This window comes from Helicoverpa zea, chromosome 26 (assembly GCF_022581195.2).
Source record: "Helicoverpa zea isolate HzStark_Cry1AcR chromosome 26, ilHelZeax1.1, whole genome shotgun sequence".
NCBI classification, from domain to species: Eukaryota; Metazoa; Arthropoda; class Insecta; order Lepidoptera; family Noctuidae; genus Helicoverpa; species Helicoverpa zea.
Window position 1 is genome coordinate 4,930,068 of NC_061477.1, and position 16,406 is coordinate 4,946,473.

Genomic DNA, 16,406 nt, shown 5'->3' on the forward strand with positions numbered 1-16,406 from the left:
TTTGTGGTATTATTTTTCACGTTCAAAAATACATGTAAAGTGAAATATTGTTATTGCTATTGTTTCAAAAATGATAAAATTTAAAATATTATAAATTACGTACGTTTCTAATCTATATTTCAATTAAAGATCATGCCATTATTGTATTTATGTATTATAATTTAATTTATATTCAAAGAAATTTACAATTAATTAAGATAACCGGATTTTAAAATTCTTACCACAAAAAACGTTTTTTTTTTTGGGTTATGCCCCTATACTCGGCCCTGAGTGTGACGTCAGAGTGGGTCAGGGGCGCGCTACCTGTCTGCCATTTTGTTTACTGTCATTCGTACGTAACATCGATATATATGTACTACGTACTAGATAGAACGTTCCGACCAAAAAGCTTGCCACACTGAAATGCACTGCAGACTTTGCATTGCCCAAAATGGCAAATCAGAGCGATTTTGACACCTGCGTCAGATGGATGTCAATGAAACGACAATTATAAAATAGAAAATACATATCAAGGTATAAACTTACACATATAAACTATTCGAGAGTCAAGTTAGTAAAATTACACGCTGTTCATGCTATTACAACGCTTGTATATCATACTTTTCATTTATTATTAAATTTTACAAATATGCATTAATTTGTTTCCCGCCATCTTAAAATTATGGATTAAGAAAATCGTGCAGAAACAGATGTGCCATAAAACTGGCAGTAGGTAAAATATCAATGAAAACAGACTTCACTTTGTCATGGTATGTTCTTACTTTCAAGAAAAAATAAAATGACCTCGTATGTATTTCGCTACTGTATAAACACTACAAGATATATCAGCGCATCATCAGGGACATTTTTATAATTATTTCACCATTAGAAAGCTACATTATCTGCGAGTCACATAGGCTATATTTTATCCCGGTGCGGGCTTCCCCACATTCTTAAAAACTCTACATATGTTTTTCTGAAATATAAGACATACCTCTCATAAACATCGATATAAATTCATTTCATCCAACAACAAACATGCATCACACTGGAAGTGCATTTCAAGTCTAAGATAAACAAAAAAATATCTCTAATCTAAATAATATCTTAAAAATAATATGTTAAGAAACATATTATTTTTAAGAAAAAAAACGTCGTAAATAATATTAAAAAATCCTAAAAATAAGTTCCTGGTTTTAATAAATATATTACATTATTTTGCATTCACTTAGATATAAATAAACTTTTTGATATATTACATGATTTTGAATTCACTTAGATATAACATTTTTGAGTAATGAAGAATGTAGGCAAAATACGAGCGAAAATATTATGTCACTTCTGCAATTAACATCAATGAGGATGACTACATGTCACAATACGTCAACAAGATGTCAACAGTCGACATAAGCCATCGAGCTTAGAATTATAAGGAGACGCCGTGTTGCTATAGACGTATCTATAGTTATATAAATATGAAACAAACTATGCAACATAGTTCTGTCTCACTCTTTCTAAGCAGATAAGTGTATTTGAAAACAGGGACAACAATATTTTCGTGATTACGTAAAATGGTGACATTTACTTTTGAAATCCTCCTGTTTGTAGGTGCGTGCCATATCTGGCCATATATGTCATGGTAGTTGTGCTGTCAAATAGGTGCTCTTCGTGACTTATTTTTGCTATTTTATAGAAAATCACTCGTGTTTACTTTTAAGACTTTACTATTTCAATAGTGAAATAATCAACGAATATGCCTATGTGTTGTATTGTGAAGTGTGGTGCTAGGAAGCACCAAAATCAAGCTGGATTGTCTTTACACAGGTTAGGAACCTATTTTTGCTAGAAACTACATAAAATAATTCACATTGGATAAAAAATATGTTACGGGAACATGAATTGATGGTGAAAGTACTTATATTTTGGTTTATTTCTGTATAAAAACCTATATTTAGAAATAAATGTTGTTTACAATAACATGTCATATTGGCATAGTGCTGTGCAGTTGTCATAATAGTATCGATATAATATCCACTTAATAAGTCTGCTTTTACAAATTTTAACATCAGAACTTACTGTCCCTAAGACACTGAGCCCTCAGAGTTGTGTATTATTTTCAATAAAACATCTTTATTTTGTTCTTTAGTTAAATACTAGCTTTTCCTCGCGGTTTTAGTTGCGTTCCGAATATATGTGTATATTTTTAGGGAATAGTTTATGTTTTTATATACAACATGTAACTTAATTAACGCACATCCTGAAACTAGTTTGTTCAGAATCGTTTACTGAATCGATTTATATCATTTTTAATATAGGTAATTTTTTATCCCAAAAATAATTAAAACTACGGAAATTATTGTCATATTAACCTTGTACAGTCAAAACAAATTCAAATAGACCGTAACTCAAAGTAATAAGACTTCGTGTATTGTCGGCTTTTTCCGTAGTTTCGTTATGTTGTGTCGAGTCGAGCGGCGCATGACCAAAAAGTTCTCCAAGAATTGGTATAACTAATTTAGTAAATAACAATACATGTTAAATTAAAAATTCAGTGTATGTGTTATGATTATAACATAATATTCTAATTGGGCTGTTTGAGGGTGTGCGTTAATTACGTTGCATGTTGTATATATCCTTCATTTTACAGATAAAAAGTTTTAAAATGCAGTTAAAAACATTTTGATTAAAAAGGCGTATTATGAAATTCAGGATTTTAAAGACATATTTCATTGAAAATAATATGTTTTGCCTTTTTATCTTCACATGATGCTTCTACGGCGACCACGGGCACGGCAGTGCTTCCGCACAGACGAGCAAATCGGAATGCAAGTTGCAATATTTGCTTCAGAACTTAGTTACCGAATATATGTTTCGAATTGTATAAATATTTTTTTCTTAGCACTAAAATTGTTTTGTACAATCGATTAATACATAATTAGCTCCATTTGCATATAATTTTCTCATGAATAGCTTGAAAACGATTTTAAAACTTGAGTATCTACTTATGGCGTTTCTTGCGGATTCTTCTTCATAAGACCGAATATTTGGCACCCTGCAACTAGTCTGTCGTGAAAGAACTTTCATAGGGCTATTTGAAATAATAAATAATTACTTTGCCTGTGTTTTTTTTTTAAAGGTATCACCCTACTGAAATGACTCCTCCCATTTGGTTGATGTTGTTGAGGTTATTAGTATCAGTGAAGTTAATGTGATAGTTAGTTCTATGACGAAGAAATTATTTATACTCCGTTATTTTTATGCACCCAGTAAGACTCGTACGTACTTCTAACTGGAATACAATATCGATATTTGTTGAATCCGGTAGCGGTACAACCCTAGTAATGGCAGCCATTTTAGTTGCTGCAGGTATGCACGTTTTTTTCATAGACATTTCCTGTCCCTATAGTTATATGTCAATGACATAAGCTGACATAAGCGGGTAAATTATTTGTATGGATGTTCTTGTCTATTGCTAGAATATAATTGTCAATGTACGTAATCTGGTTTGCGCGCGGGATTTGACTGAGCGTACTTCATACCTACTTGGAAAGTTTTCACACGTGTCATTATTTTGATAGTTACTGTTATTTGTTTTTTAAGTGTTTTAGTTTAATAGTATTCTTTTATTTTCATTATTATATTATTGTTATGAGTGAAGAAGTGAAAATGGATTCACCAACAACTCAAAAACGGCGACGACAGAGAATTGTTGAACCGCAAGCAGGTTAGTTAAATTCGTTTTAAATGTCATTAGTCTATTGTTTCATATATTATATAAGTTTGTATAATAGGTAAAATCAAAGATCTTGCCGGTCCCGAACATCAATTGTCGAGATCTTTGATTTTACCTAACACCTAATTGTCTATACATCAAGCTATTCTTAAGTACCTAGTCTTGTATTGAGTAGGAAGTCTTTACATCGGGGGACCATCTTATACTGGAATTGTATCTAGTTTGATATACATTCCCAGTAAAAGACGATCCACGTTAATTAGTAGTTATTTTATTGCACTGCCCGTTCCCCGTGGGTGGTTTCATTATTTTAAAGATGTATTCTGCTATTCGGGACGAGGACGAATCTAACGAACCAAAAACCATGAAAATTGGTCTACCCGATCTCGAGTTATAAGTGGTCTAACAAACCCGCCTTTTTTATATATACAGATGAATTGAAATGTAATGAAAAAAAAAAAAAAAATGTTTGTAGACTGTCGTCGTTATGCTGTACGGCATATAATTATACTGTCTATTATTCTATACCTACGTTATCATGTTGCTTACAAATTTTCAAACACTGTAGTTTACAGTTACACTGCATTATTATTTTATTTTTTTGTTTTTAGGTCCATCATCGTCGCGACCATTACATTCTCCAATTAAAAAGAGAAAAAGTACGATATTATCTGTTGGGGAGAAAACAATCGTACTAAATGTTTTTAAACACACCAAAAATACATGGCCTGAAAATGAATACCGCTCCAACATGGCAATGGTTAACAAAACTGCAGAGATGACCGGAGTTAGTAAAAGTTCTATTTACGGAATTTTGTGGGAATACAGAGATACCCATGAAATAAAACCCAAAGGGTGGTCCCTTTGGGTTTTTAAAATCAAAATAAATATTATCAAAAAATTGGATAGTTTCGACAAGAACGCTATAAGGCGAAAGGTACATGAATTTTATATGGATGGTGAGCTGCCTACAATAGATAAAATTCATCAGAAAATAAATGAAGATGACACTTTGCCCAACTTCAGCAAAACAACATTAAGGCGTGTTCATTTAAAATTCAAATTTCAAAAAAGAAACAGGAAAAGTGCCTTAATTGATCGTCCCGAAATAATTCTGTGGCGAACAAAATATAAAATCGTAATATCTATTACCTGGATGAAACTTGGGTTAATGCAGGTAAAAATCAATTGTCATACTATGAGTCACTAGTTTAGACAAATGGCACTTACAATTTGTTTCATTGTATTTTGGTTTATTTATTTATCCGTATTTGTTTTAGGTCATTCTGTTGCGAAAGCTTGGGGCGATACTACGGTTTCATTATCACGCCAAGCATTTCTGGAGGGACTATCGACTGGCGCCAAAAACCCAACAGGAAAGGGCAGCAGACTTATTGTCGTTCATATTGGCAATGAAAATGGTTTTTTGGACGATTGTCAATGGGTCTTTGTCTGTAAAAAGACTGGTGACTATCACGAAGCCATGGATGCCGTTCATTTTGAAGAATGGTTTACGAAAGTATTGAGTAAGCTGCAACCAAATGACGTTGTTGTTATGGATAACGCCAGCTATCATTCTAGGTACCTCCAACTTACCTATAGAACACAAACATATTTAGTGCTTTTTCCTTTTTTTCACCATTCTAAAATTTTTACATTGACTTTCAGACGATTGGAAAAAATACCTACGTCATCGTGGAGAAAAAACCAAATAATGGAATGGCTACAAGAAAAAGACATCGTCATCAACGAGCAGGACACAAAAACGCATTTGATGCAAAAAGTTAATTCAATGAAAAATGTACCTATATAAAAAATATGCAGTTGACGAAATGGCGAAAGATAAAGGAGTAACAATATTACGCTTACCACCCTATCATTGCGAGCTCAACCCCATTGAACTCATATGGGCGGACACGAAAGGTTACCTTGCTCGACACAATACTACATTCAAACTAAATGACGTCAAACAATTATTTGATGAAGCTTTAAACCAAATATCGCCTGAAAAATGGAAAAATTGTGTCGAGCACGTCAAAAAAGAAGAAATTAAAATGAATGGACTTGATCATCAAATAGATAAAACATACGACCGTTTTATCATAAATGTAACAGACACTTCAGAAAGTGAAAGTTTCTCGAGTAGTACCATCGAGCTTAGAATTATAAGGAGACGCCGTGTTGTTATTGACGTATCTATAGTTATATAAATATGGGCGAAATATGAAACAAACTATGCAACATAGTTCTCTCTCACTCTTTCTAAGCAGATAATTATATTTGAAAACAGGGACAACAATATTTTTGTGGTTGCGTGAAATGGTGACATTTATTTTTGATATCCTCCTGTTTGTAGGTGCGTGCCATATCTGGTACATATGTCATGGTAGTTGTGCTGTCAAATAGGTGCTCTTCGTGACTTATTTTTGCTATTTTATAGAAAATCACTCGTGTTTACTTTTAAGACTTTACTATTTCAATAGTGAATTTATCAACGAGTATGCCTACGTGTTGTATCGTGAAGTGTGGTGCAAGTAAGCACAAAAATCAAGCTGGATTGTCTTTACACAGGTTAGTAACCAGTTTTTGCTAGATTCTACATAAACTAATTCACATTGGATAAAAAATATGTTACGGAAACATGAATTGATGGTGAAAGTACTAATATTTAAGTTTATTTCTGTATAAAAAGCTATATTTAGAAATAAATGTTGTTTACAATAACATATCATATTGGCATAGTGCTGTACAGTTGTCATAACTGTATCGATATAATATCCACTTTTATAATTCAGCTTTTACTAATTTTAACAACAGAAGTTACTGTTCCTAAGACACTGAGCCCTCAGAGTTGTGTATTATGTTGAATAGAACATCTCTATTTTGTTATTTACTTAAGTACTATCTTTTCATCGCGGTATTACTCGCGTTCCGATGGATCTAATTCCGTACCCGAACAGTAATAGCCTATGCCCACCGGGTAAAGTGTAGCTTTCAAATCGGTCAACTTGTTTGGGAGCCTATTCAATCCAAACAAATAATCAAAGTATAGATAAGTTCAAGTTTTGATGTTCTTTAATTAAAAAAACATTTTTTGCAGGTTTCCTATACGAAATGATTTAAGGACAAAATGGTTAGAAGCTATTGGTGAGGAAAATATTAATCCCAGACATAAATATTGGTTTGTCTGTTCGCTTCACTTTGAAGATAGTTGTTTTAATAGAACACTGGATATCTTAAGATTACGTGACAACTCTGTTCCCACATTATTTTTGGTAAGTCTTAAGATAGTTTTTTTTTTTTTTTTTGTTAGACAAATCCTATGTAATTACATTATTAGTACAGTATATCTCTCCGTTCAATCGTTATTAAAGGAATATTTTTTTTTTCAGACACCCAAAGAAGGCCCCCAGGAGTCGTTGAATAGCTTGAAAACGATTGTAAATTATTGTATTTTTTTTAAGACAGTATCTACTTATGGCGTTTCTTGCGGATTCTTCTTCATAAGACCGAATCTTTGGCACCCTGCAACTAGTCTGACGTGAAAGAACTTTCATAGGGCTATTTGAAATAATAAATAATTACTTTGCCTGTGTTTTTTTTTTTTTTCAAAGGTGAAGAAATGACTCCTCCCATTTGGTTGATGTTGTTGAGGTTATTAGTATCAGTGAAGTTAATGTGATAGTTAGTTCTATGACGAAGAAATTATTTATACTAGGTTATTTTTATGCACCCAGTAAGACTCGTACGTACTTCTAACTAGAATACAATATCGATATTTGTTGAATCCGGTAGTGGTACAACCCTAGTAATGGCAGCCATTTTAGTTACTACTGCAGACTGTAGGTGTGCAGGTTTTTTTCGTGACATTTCCTGTCCCTATAGTTATATGTCAATGAGTAGTACGGACACTGATTCTGAATACTCCAATAAAAAAATATTTTTTAAAATTGTATTTTTTTTAAGTAGACTTTAGAATCAGTATGATAAAATAATCGTTTTGCTTGTAGTCTTGTACCTATTTAAAACAAATGATGAGAGTTTGATTTGAGTTTAATTGAGTACCTAATAACATTCCAAAATAAATACGGCTGAATAAAAGGTTTATGATTCCTGATACGAACACGCCCCTTTACCACGATATCCCGTAATTATCGTGTTAACGACACATTCCCTACATTTTTTCGTACTGATTTGAAATATTGGGATATCTTGGTAGACGGGTGTCAATGACCTTTATTTTATTCTTATCTGGCGGCGACTATAATACATTTTTATCAATAAGGTCTAGTACACATCAAGGTGACGTGTGCACAAACACGGCAATGAAAGATTTTGAGGATTAATTTTTTTTTTGGAGAACCAATTAATCCTATTAACAAAATATTTAGTGCTACACATAGATTACTATTTCACCTACTTAGAAAAAAATATAATAATATTATAACAATGATTTTTAGTACCGATTTCATCGATGCCACGCAATTTTTGGTCCCGGGAAATTCACCCTTTAGTAAAAAGCTTTTAATATGTGTAAACTGTGTGTATACTCACATCTCTATGTTTCAGTATACATTTTTTAAACATTTCATCGAACTGTCTTCCAAATTCCGTTGTACAAACTTGCAAGAATTCGTATTCAATTTTATAGCGCTTATAGATTTCAAAGAACCGGTGGATAGGTATGAATATGGCCTGAAGACAACATGATAAACCAAATTAAATTCTTATTTGGATAATTAAGCTACATTAGATTGTGACAATTATGTCAGTCTTTACGGGTAGTCTGAAGCGAAATTTACTGAATCATAATGTACATACTTTCTAAAGGTACATATTAGGCAGTTGTAGCAACCGCTAGCAGGAGGGTATTGCTTACAAGTACATATCTTGGTATTTTATTTTCATGTGAAAAAGATACAAAAATAATAATAAGATCCTAACAATCGCTGTTGCTAAATTACGGGACGAATAAGCAACCGATAACAAAACAATCAAGCAATCTCGATGCGCTAACTTCCGGGGTCTAAGAAATGAGCGATAATTTAATATCACACTTAATATATTTACAGTTTCGGATAGGTTCGTTATCAGACTATGCAAATATATGTATCATTTGTTGCGTTATTAGGGAGTTCAATTTTACTATTTATGTCCTTCTACGGTCCTAGCGAGAGCCGACACAAATTACCTGTTTTTATATGTCGCTCGACAGTTGTGTGTAAGTAAAGGTGAAAGAAAATCTTGAGGATACATGGATTTTCCTGTCCGAAATCGCGAGTCAACTCGTTCCTTTTCTTGATCAGACCACGCCTGCCCGAGCCCAGCAGGACAATAAAAGGACTGATGATGACAGTCTTACCAACGCACAAAAGGTATACCGTTTACATTTTGGTTTGCGAAAATCAAACTCAAAACTAATCTGCCAAAACTGTCAAAGATTGGTCTCTATTGATTGGTGATTTTATTTTGGAACTAATGGGCTCGCGGCTTCCCTAGAAAGCGTGTAAGGTCGGAGGTAGTAACGTTCCTCATCCCGCGAACACTAGCATTCTGGAGCACTACCTTCTTAGGAGATTTTGCGTTATGACATCTTCGTTGGTGATTTTGTTCTCCACATACCTCGCAATCAGTGTATGTACTATAGGTGCTTAGCGACACTCGGCCGAAGAACACTGAACTAATAGCCAGCATGTTGCCGGGACCATAATACGTAATCAGCAGTTCGCCAGTCTCATCATAATGCTCCGATTTTACATAACCCTGAAATTACAAAATTATTGCAACTTCAACATTACAGACGTCAATAGGTCAACCTACTCGAATCTGTCTTTTACCAATAAATTGATCATACTAGCAATTTCTTTCGTTTACCTGTGGTTTGCACAGTACAGTTTCAATGATACAATAAGAATAGTTAACAAGATACGAGCAACATAATAAAGAATGACAAAATACGTGGCACACACAATATAGCAATATTATAGCTCCTGCCAAATTTTTTGGCGCCACAAAACAACAAGGGAGTCGCTGTGCTGAACCTATTTTAGGGTATTACGGTGGTAGTGCAGAATGAGACACATGAGTCCTTGTACTCGGAACTAAGTTGCGAGCTGCATTGAGTTCGGGGAAAACCGTACGTAAAGAAAAATAATTCTCACCTGCACAATCCAAGTAACATTCTTACATGGAATTCCAAACATGACTAAGTTTGTGAGTTTCGGCAGCACCAAAAACTTAGCTTCGCAAGCTAACTCCCTGATGAGCGCGGGGTCAGCGTGCGTGAATGCACCCGACTCTCCGATCACTGTCTGAGCCACCTCGCCTTGCGCCTTCCAGTACACCTCCGTCGGTTCGTCTTTTAAAGAGTTCGAGTACATTACGTCCGCGCCCTGGTAGTACTTCCAATGACATATGAAATATCTGTCAAGTCTCTTCAACAAGTCTAAATGTATTTTATAATGTTCGTAATACTTCTTCAGATTTGAAACAAATATCTGATAGTGCTGAGCGCATCGATATTTTAAATACATGTATGATACAAAATTTCCTTTAGTGAAAATGAATAAAACATAATTCATAAAGGTGACAAACATTCCCACATACATATCTGGAAGATTTTCCGGAGAGAATTCACAGAACACCCATTCGAATTCCCATGCAACAAGGACTCCGACCACAGGGTGAATTGCGCGACAGTCAGATTTTACTGTCCTAATACACATTATTTCTCCGAAAAAATACTTCATATTTAACGTCATGTAGTTTGACATATCCAAAATTATGTGACTGCACACCATTTGAATAGTGAAATAGGTTAGTATAAGTTTTCGGCACAAAACCACGAACGGATTTTTAATTATTAAATCCCAATTCAAATAAACACCTCGAAATAGGACGTAACATTTTAGCAATCGGTTGAACTGAAGAGTATTGTACATTGCTTCAGATGTTCCAGCTATAGAGAATATATCTTCAAACCAAAGCGTTGAGATTACATCAAGCAGAAAGGTAAAAGTCTTGAATCGTTCAAACATTACTGTTGCAAAACCGTCTGTAGACATGTCTAGTTTATCTACGGCGGTGAAAAGAGACACCCCTATATCTAGAATATAAACGGTGTCTGAATAAAATGTGAAATAAACAAACCACACGGGCAACACAGGTTTAACTAGATTCGGTGGAAATGTACACAAGACTAATAGCACAGTGATTGCCACAATTCTATACCACGCGTGACCAAAATTAGAGATCGGATTTAATATCCACGGGAACGAGTATCTAGTGAACATGGATTGTGTCTGAAGCTCTGACGGGGCGCACAGCACCAGTTGTCCGATATATTTGGCGCAGTGGTATATAGATTCTTCTCGAGGCAAATCACATCTGACCTGCTCTTTAGTCTTCCCGCTTTGTCTGGACCACTTTTGAACCACATCGTGTATTTCCCACCAACGCCTTTTGATCCATGCAATACCTTCGTCTTCATTTCTATCGATGCCCCTTATCAGGGCTTTACAAGAATACAGCTTTTTTGCATGTTCAAGGCGAGCACGAGTTGCCCGCATGATAATATTTCGATCCGAAGGGTATCTATGTAGTGCTCTTATAAAAAGACTTCGTTTCACATAATATATTTCACAAAATGTTAAGCATCGTGTAATTACTTTTCTATTGTTATTAGGTGTATAGAAATTAGTGTCTCCGAATATTGTACCACTGGTTACAGACAGTATCGGGGTAGTTCCGTCATCTGTTGACAGGAGCTCAACTATGCCTGACTTTAAGTAATACAAAGTACCCGAAGAATCAGCACCTGTAAAAAATCTTTCCCCTGGCATCTTATATGATATGATTATAAAGTCACTCAGCCATCGCCGTATAGCTAAGGATGTCTTCCGTAAGGTAGGACTGTGGTAAAATATTGGCCAAAGTAAATCTTGTTTAATTTCTAGTCTTAAATGTCGTGGTATTTCTTCGTCATAAATACTAGGCATTTCATGAATTCCTTTTTGCTTTCTCCAAATCGTTACATAATATTCTTCCACTTTTTTATGAGCATTTTTCGATACATTTCTTCTCTTAGTGTCTTCAATAATTTTTTGTGTGATTGGATATCGGGTACAAATCCAACGAAGTCTCATCAAAGCTTCAGCAAAGAATTTTGGTGTTAATAGGAAATGGTTACATATATAACAAATGATGGCAAATAGGCAGCAAATATAAAATTCTGTCATTGTAGTAGGTACGATTTCATCGGAATAAAAGCTATTCTCAGTAAAAGAAAATACAAAACTAAATGCATATATGTAGGTACCATATCCCTCATCAGTTTCATTGAGCTGAAAAAAAAAACATTATTTAGAATTGAATTGAGGAGGCTTTTGCACAGCAGTGGGACATTATAGGCTAGTAATAAATAATAAACAAGCAAGCTCCTTAGGGACACTCCCATGGTGCACGAAGGGAGCGGGGCGTAATCAGCGAGGGTAGACGGGCACACGGGACGGTGACAGCTGACAGGACTGTCAAAGGTGGGTTATTACACTGTTACGTTTTCTTTAATTAAAAATAATTATCTGCCTGGCCTTTTCCCAACAACGTTGTGGTCCGCTTTCAGTCTAACCAGATGCAGCTGTGAGCTGAGTACCAGTGTTTTACAAGATGCTTATCTGGCCTATCTGACTTCCTCAACCCAGTTACCCAGGCAACCCAATACTCCTAGGTATGATTGGTCGTGAGACATATTGGCTTCTGACTACCCTTAACGACTGTCAAAGATGTTACCATCCGTGTTTCGGAAGAACTCGTTATATCACGATGGTCACCCATTAACGGACCGACCGCGACATAAGCTTCGCTTAACCTTATAATCGATTGATCCTTTAACTTAGCCAAGAGCTCTTCTTCTTATTCAAAATATTAATATTATTGCAATATTTCGGAAGTAGGACATTATTGACAGTCACGGATAACGAATCAAACATTTCATTGGCTAGGAATCGTAATTAATTTATAAAAATCCACATTAAAGTAAGTACCTTATGTTTGATAAAATCTCGCCAATCATAATACTTTCCTGGAATGTTGCAATTGTCACATAAACCTTCTGCAGTTAACAACAACCAAAAACAAGTTACACAGTTCAAAGTCATCAGCAAAACGATTGTGTAACCCGACAGGAGATTTTTATATGAATGTGTAGTAATCAAAGAGAAATAAAATCCAATCCTATAAATGCTGTAAAGAAGAAAGATTTTACTTAAACAGGTTTATGGTTTACCAATTTAATCTTGGCAAGACTGTGAACCAGTTTCTATCAGCGATCAATGTAATCTATTTTTCTTTTACCTACTAAAATCGGTGACTGCTTATCGGACGTGGACGGGCAGCTTAAATCTGCAGTTAGAGCATGAATGCACCAAGCCATGACCTAAAAGTCTGCTAATTGAACCGAGGTGTCGCATATCTGACCACATTATTCTATGAACATGGTACTTACACTAGATATTCATTGAATGCTAGTATATTTGGCCATAATCGAACAGGAGGACAACTTTCAGATGCCAGGTGAAACATCGGAATCAATGAGATTAAATCTATTAGCAGTAATCCGGCTGATTTGGGCAGATGTTGGCGCCGCATTGCTTTGTCCGTCACTTGTCTGGGAATGAAAAACGAAATAAATAAATCTTATAAAGTTCTGAAAGAATTGGTGGAAAAATAAACCTTGAATGTCGTTTCTTCGTTTGCAGGTAACGTAGTGTACATAGTAGTACGTACCTTCATACTATGTAGATGTTTTGTTTAATAAAACTTGAAATTAACAGAATAAAACTTTGTTTCCAGATGCAACACATTCGTTTATTTTATCCTAAACCATAACATATGGTCGTATAATAAGTATATATATACCTAACTAGCCGTTTTCCCTTGCGTATAAACAAACCAACAAACAAAAAATGTTTCTTTCATATTATATTAGTATAGATTATTACCTATGCACAATATGTAGAAACGTGTCGATACCATAAAGTGAATCACAAAAGTACAGATAAAAATATTTGATAAACGTCAAAAACGAATGTTTCTCCATGAGCTCACTACAGTACACTATTGGATATACCGCTTGTATTGGACCCTGCGAACAAAAATTATAAAATAATAGTTTAAAAAACACTAGAACAACATGCTTTTGTAGATGCACTCAAAAATCATAACTAGACTTTTCTAACAAGTCCCAACACAGCTATGATATGATGTTCCATCAAGAAGTTCCAGTTCATATATTCTGACTCCATTGCCTGATCCGTTCGACAGTGCCATAATATTGTATTGTCACCAGAACTACATATAGCTTTTTTGCATACAGCGGTAAATATAGTGTTGGGAGGCTATTTGAACCAATAAAGACTGTTTGAGTTACGTTTGCTGAAAAGAAACACGGGAATAACATGAACAGTTACATAGTTGGACAACAACTAAGAACTTTACAAACTAACTAAACCCTAAGTTGAAACAATATGGCGAGCCGTGTATTCAACTACGTGACGAGACTAGATCGAGGCGCACCCGACCCGACGCACAAAACACTCGCGTGGCACAAGCAGTACTGGGCCCCGATTCTCCTAATTTTACTTGAGCGTCATACGATTCACGTTCGACTCGATTCGACTGAGATCCGATCCCGACTCGATTACGATTGAAGCGTATGTGGCATTCCGCTATTTTTTCTTTGAAATAAACGTTTTTATCCTTTTCTGACATTCAATAATGAATCATTTTGTCTGCAAATGATTCACGATTGCAAAATGATTGTACAGCAAACTACCGTATGGACCAAAATCACTAAAATAGCAGACCAATCGCACACCAATCAAATGTCAATCGAATACGATTGCTCTTTTATTAGTAGCAGAATGCCCGATATGGTTAAAACTGCTATTGCGATCATATTGCGATTCGATTTCTACTCGATTTTGACATTATTAACTTAGGAGAATCGGGCCCCGGCTATTGCGATCATATTGCGATTCGATTTCTATTCGATTTTGACATTATTAACTTAGGAGAATCGGGCCCCTGGCGTGGCGGCGTGCGCGGCCGCGCGATGCCGCGTCCCTTAAGACTCCGCGCCCTCTTGCGGCGCTTCTGACAAACAAGATGACAAACTACATGCGCGGCATAGAGCCACACACTATAGCTGCAATTTTCATGATGCTACTATTGGAAGATGATAATTCCATAACGTAGTTACACATAGGTCGACCTAATAAAAGCGTGCTAAACAAAGCGAACAGGTTCTTAAGCCCCCAGTACACATTGGCCCAAGCGTAGCCAATACACGCCATCACCAATGGCGTGTATTGTACGGGGCATTGGTGCATGTTGGCGGACATTTGTCAAGGTTGGCGCATTCGGCGAGTTGTCGGTTTTTTGGGCACACATCAAAGGAATCATGGCCCAGCGTGGCCTGTGGTGTTTACACGTTCGGCCAATGTTTAGTTCGTCACCGGCCGCTGAGGATAGTATACACGTTTGTATTGCGTGTAAAAATAAATATAGTAGTGTAGTATAATATAAATATAGTAATATAGGTAAATATAGTAATGTAGTATACAAATAAATATCCGCAGCCTTAATTACTTCGACGTCCATCGCAAGTGGTTTGCCAGGCAGCAATGAGCCATGCGCCAATGTGTAAACACCATTTGATCGTGGCCTACATTTGTGCATTGCAAAGCTTGGCCCAACACAGGCCAATGTGTACTGGGGGCTTTAAACCATCAAACGCTACTACCTATTACAATACATGGTAGTTAGTGGATTATATAAGTTAAAAAGAAACTGTCTATGAACTTTAAGTTTTATAAAACCCCATATTTTATTTGTAACGCCTGAAAAGCCCGATTAGTACAGGTTGTACTTATATTGTTCATTAAACATATAGAACACCTCGACGAGCAATAAATATTTTTAATTTCAACTTACCAAGATGACTTTTATACAAACGCCGAACACGATGAACATCTCGAAAATTGGATGGAATGGCAGAAATATCAGGTTGCTCCATTGTATACCCGGCTCTTGCAGGGAGACAGACTTGGCTTCAGATATTTTCCCCGGAACTGGTAATTTCTCATGAGACTTCTGTTTCAAAGGGTCATCGTATGCCTCACTCCTTCTAATCGGCATTTTAAAATACAATATCAATAAATATTTATCTAAAATATTTATTTTGGAATAAAAAATAATTTCATGACAGATTTCTAAATAGAATCTGTCAATGTGTCTATTTTTTTGAGCACTTTTTCTTTTGTTTCTTTTTTTTTTATGGCAGTCTGCCGCAATAGTGGCCGCAATTTACGGCATCTTCTGCCAGACTCGCGTTGCTAACTTGATACCTACTTGAGAAAGAAACACTGAGATACTAACGCAGACTATATAGTTACAAAACAACAATAAAAAATTGGTTGTTTGTAAAGTAGGTTTACGATCGAGATGTTTACGTGATAACGTCTTATTGGTGATATAAGTTTTTGGGAAGTAAAGAATTAATGAAGATAACAATTTTTTCAAATTTTAAATTACATCTATCGTTTTATTCACACTTTTGATGATAAATTTCGGGTGTAAAATGACAAGTTTACTTATTCGACTATGATATACATTTTTCTTCATACATACATTCATA

At 35.3% G+C, this 16,406-nt stretch overlaps 1 protein-coding gene and 1 long non-coding RNA gene across 2 annotated transcripts in view; one reads left to right on the plus strand and one right to left on the minus strand.

Annotated features, from left to right (window-relative positions):
- Nucleotides 1-15,907, minus strand: part of LOC124642881 — a 30,362-nt gene extending 14,455 nt beyond the window's left edge. Inside the window, exons 1-7 of the mRNA XM_047181631.1 lie at nucleotides 15,704-15,907; nucleotides 13,711-13,853; nucleotides 13,215-13,376; nucleotides 12,754-12,952; nucleotides 9,874-12,054; nucleotides 9,335-9,475; nucleotides 8,267-8,407 (exon numbers count right to left, since the gene is read on the minus strand). Of these exons, the coding sequence (XP_047037587.1) occupies nucleotides 8,267-8,407; nucleotides 9,335-9,475; nucleotides 9,874-12,054; nucleotides 12,754-12,952; nucleotides 13,215-13,376; nucleotides 13,711-13,853; nucleotides 15,704-15,907 (3,171 nt within the window). The remainder of the gene's footprint in view (nucleotides 1-8,266; nucleotides 8,408-9,334; nucleotides 9,476-9,873; nucleotides 12,055-12,753; nucleotides 12,953-13,214; nucleotides 13,377-13,710; nucleotides 13,854-15,703) is intronic.
- Nucleotides 6,923-7,243, plus strand: LOC124643010. Its single transcript, XR_006985856.1, has 2 exons — nucleotides 6,923-6,987; nucleotides 7,105-7,243. It is a non-coding gene; the product is annotated as an uncharacterized LOC124643010 (long non-coding RNA).
- Nucleotides 15,908-16,406: the final 499 nt, after the last annotated feature.